This window comes from Gavialis gangeticus, unplaced genomic scaffold (assembly GCF_001723915.1).
Source record: "Gavialis gangeticus isolate Ggan-Ray unplaced genomic scaffold, GavGan_comp1, whole genome shotgun sequence".
Lineage (NCBI taxonomy): Eukaryota > Metazoa > Chordata > Crocodylia > Gavialidae > Gavialis > Gavialis gangeticus.
The window spans coordinates 142,690,970-142,692,122 of NW_017729032.1; the positions used below are offsets into that span (position 1 = coordinate 142,690,970).

At 39.9% G+C, this 1,153-nt stretch overlaps 1 protein-coding gene across 2 annotated transcripts in view; it reads right to left on the reverse strand.

Moving 5' to 3' along the window:
• Window positions 1-249: 249 nt before the first annotated feature.
• The window catches only part of RASA3 (RAS p21 protein activator 3), a 266,603-nt gene continuing 265,699 nt past the window's right edge, over window positions 250-1,153 (reverse strand). For both annotated transcript variants that reach the window (XM_019524666.1, XM_019524665.1), the window contains exon 24: window positions 250-763. In XM_019524666.1, coding sequence (XP_019380211.1) covers window positions 688-763 — 76 coding nt within the window. In that variant the 3' untranslated portion in view covers window positions 250-687. The remainder of the gene's footprint in view (window positions 764-1,153) is intronic.

Sequence of the window (1,153 nt, forward strand, 5' to 3'; positions counted from 1 at the left end):
CTACTCAGTGTCTTTGTAGAAACAACTTTGTATCTCAAAAATATCAAGAGTACCATACACATCTGGATTTCTATTAAAAACTGTGCATTCTTAACAAAAGTTATGCTGCTGTAAAAACAAGAGGCCTGCTCCTTGATGTACTCATGATAATACAAGCTGCAATGTGAGGGACTACACCAAAAAGGATGGATCTTCTTCCACTTCCTTTTTAAATGTAGGCATTAAAAGCAAAGTGTTACTAAGCTTTTCCTAAGATGGCATAATGCAGATGTGTGGCATAATATACAAGTAACCAGGAACAAAAAACCAGTAACAAACAACTTTAGAAAATGCTGCATTTCATCAGCTTACTTGCTTTCCGTAACATGAGGGATAGTTGCAAAATGAAGTCCACGCACCTGATCATTGAACTGATCACTAGATTCCAAGAAATCAAAGCATATTTAAAAACACACGACAACAACTGCCTAGAAGGCAGAGTTCCATCATCTGTAGATAACCAGATGAATAAAGTGCATAGCAACTATTATAACAGTTCTTGGAGAGAGAATAACACACTTAGCAAGACACAGAGTTTGTAAGCTTGCGCTTGTTATCTACACTGTGCTACATGTGGTTTCCCTTTTTTAAGCTTTTTAAGCTTCAGTAATTCATCCTTCAGCATCATCCTGTCACTTCTTTTACACTTCAAATGGAATGTGCTGAGATTTCGGACTGCTGCCTGATGTAGCTCTGAAAACTCTTGTCTCCAATAGGGTGTTCCCTAAAAAGGGAAAAAAGTTGAAGAAAAAGTTACATATGTGCCACCCTGATTATTGGGAAAAAATACTGATTCTTCTAAAGTACCATATTTACTCAAATCTAAGACAACCTTGAATTTACGATGACCCCCCAGTAATTAGATTCTATGCATGGTAATTATAAATTTATTATAATTTCCCATGTATAGAATCTAATTATTATTGGAGGGTCATCTTTAATTCATTTCCATATTGCTGCAGGGGGGCAGGCAGTGGCGGGTAAGTGGTGTGGGGCAGTCAAGCAGCTTGCCCCATGCTTGTGCCCATCTTCTTGCCACCTCTGTCTCCTGCCTGCTGCACCCCCAACCTTGGGCCCCCCTTTCCCCTCCTCAGCCTCTGCTCCCCCTCCCCTC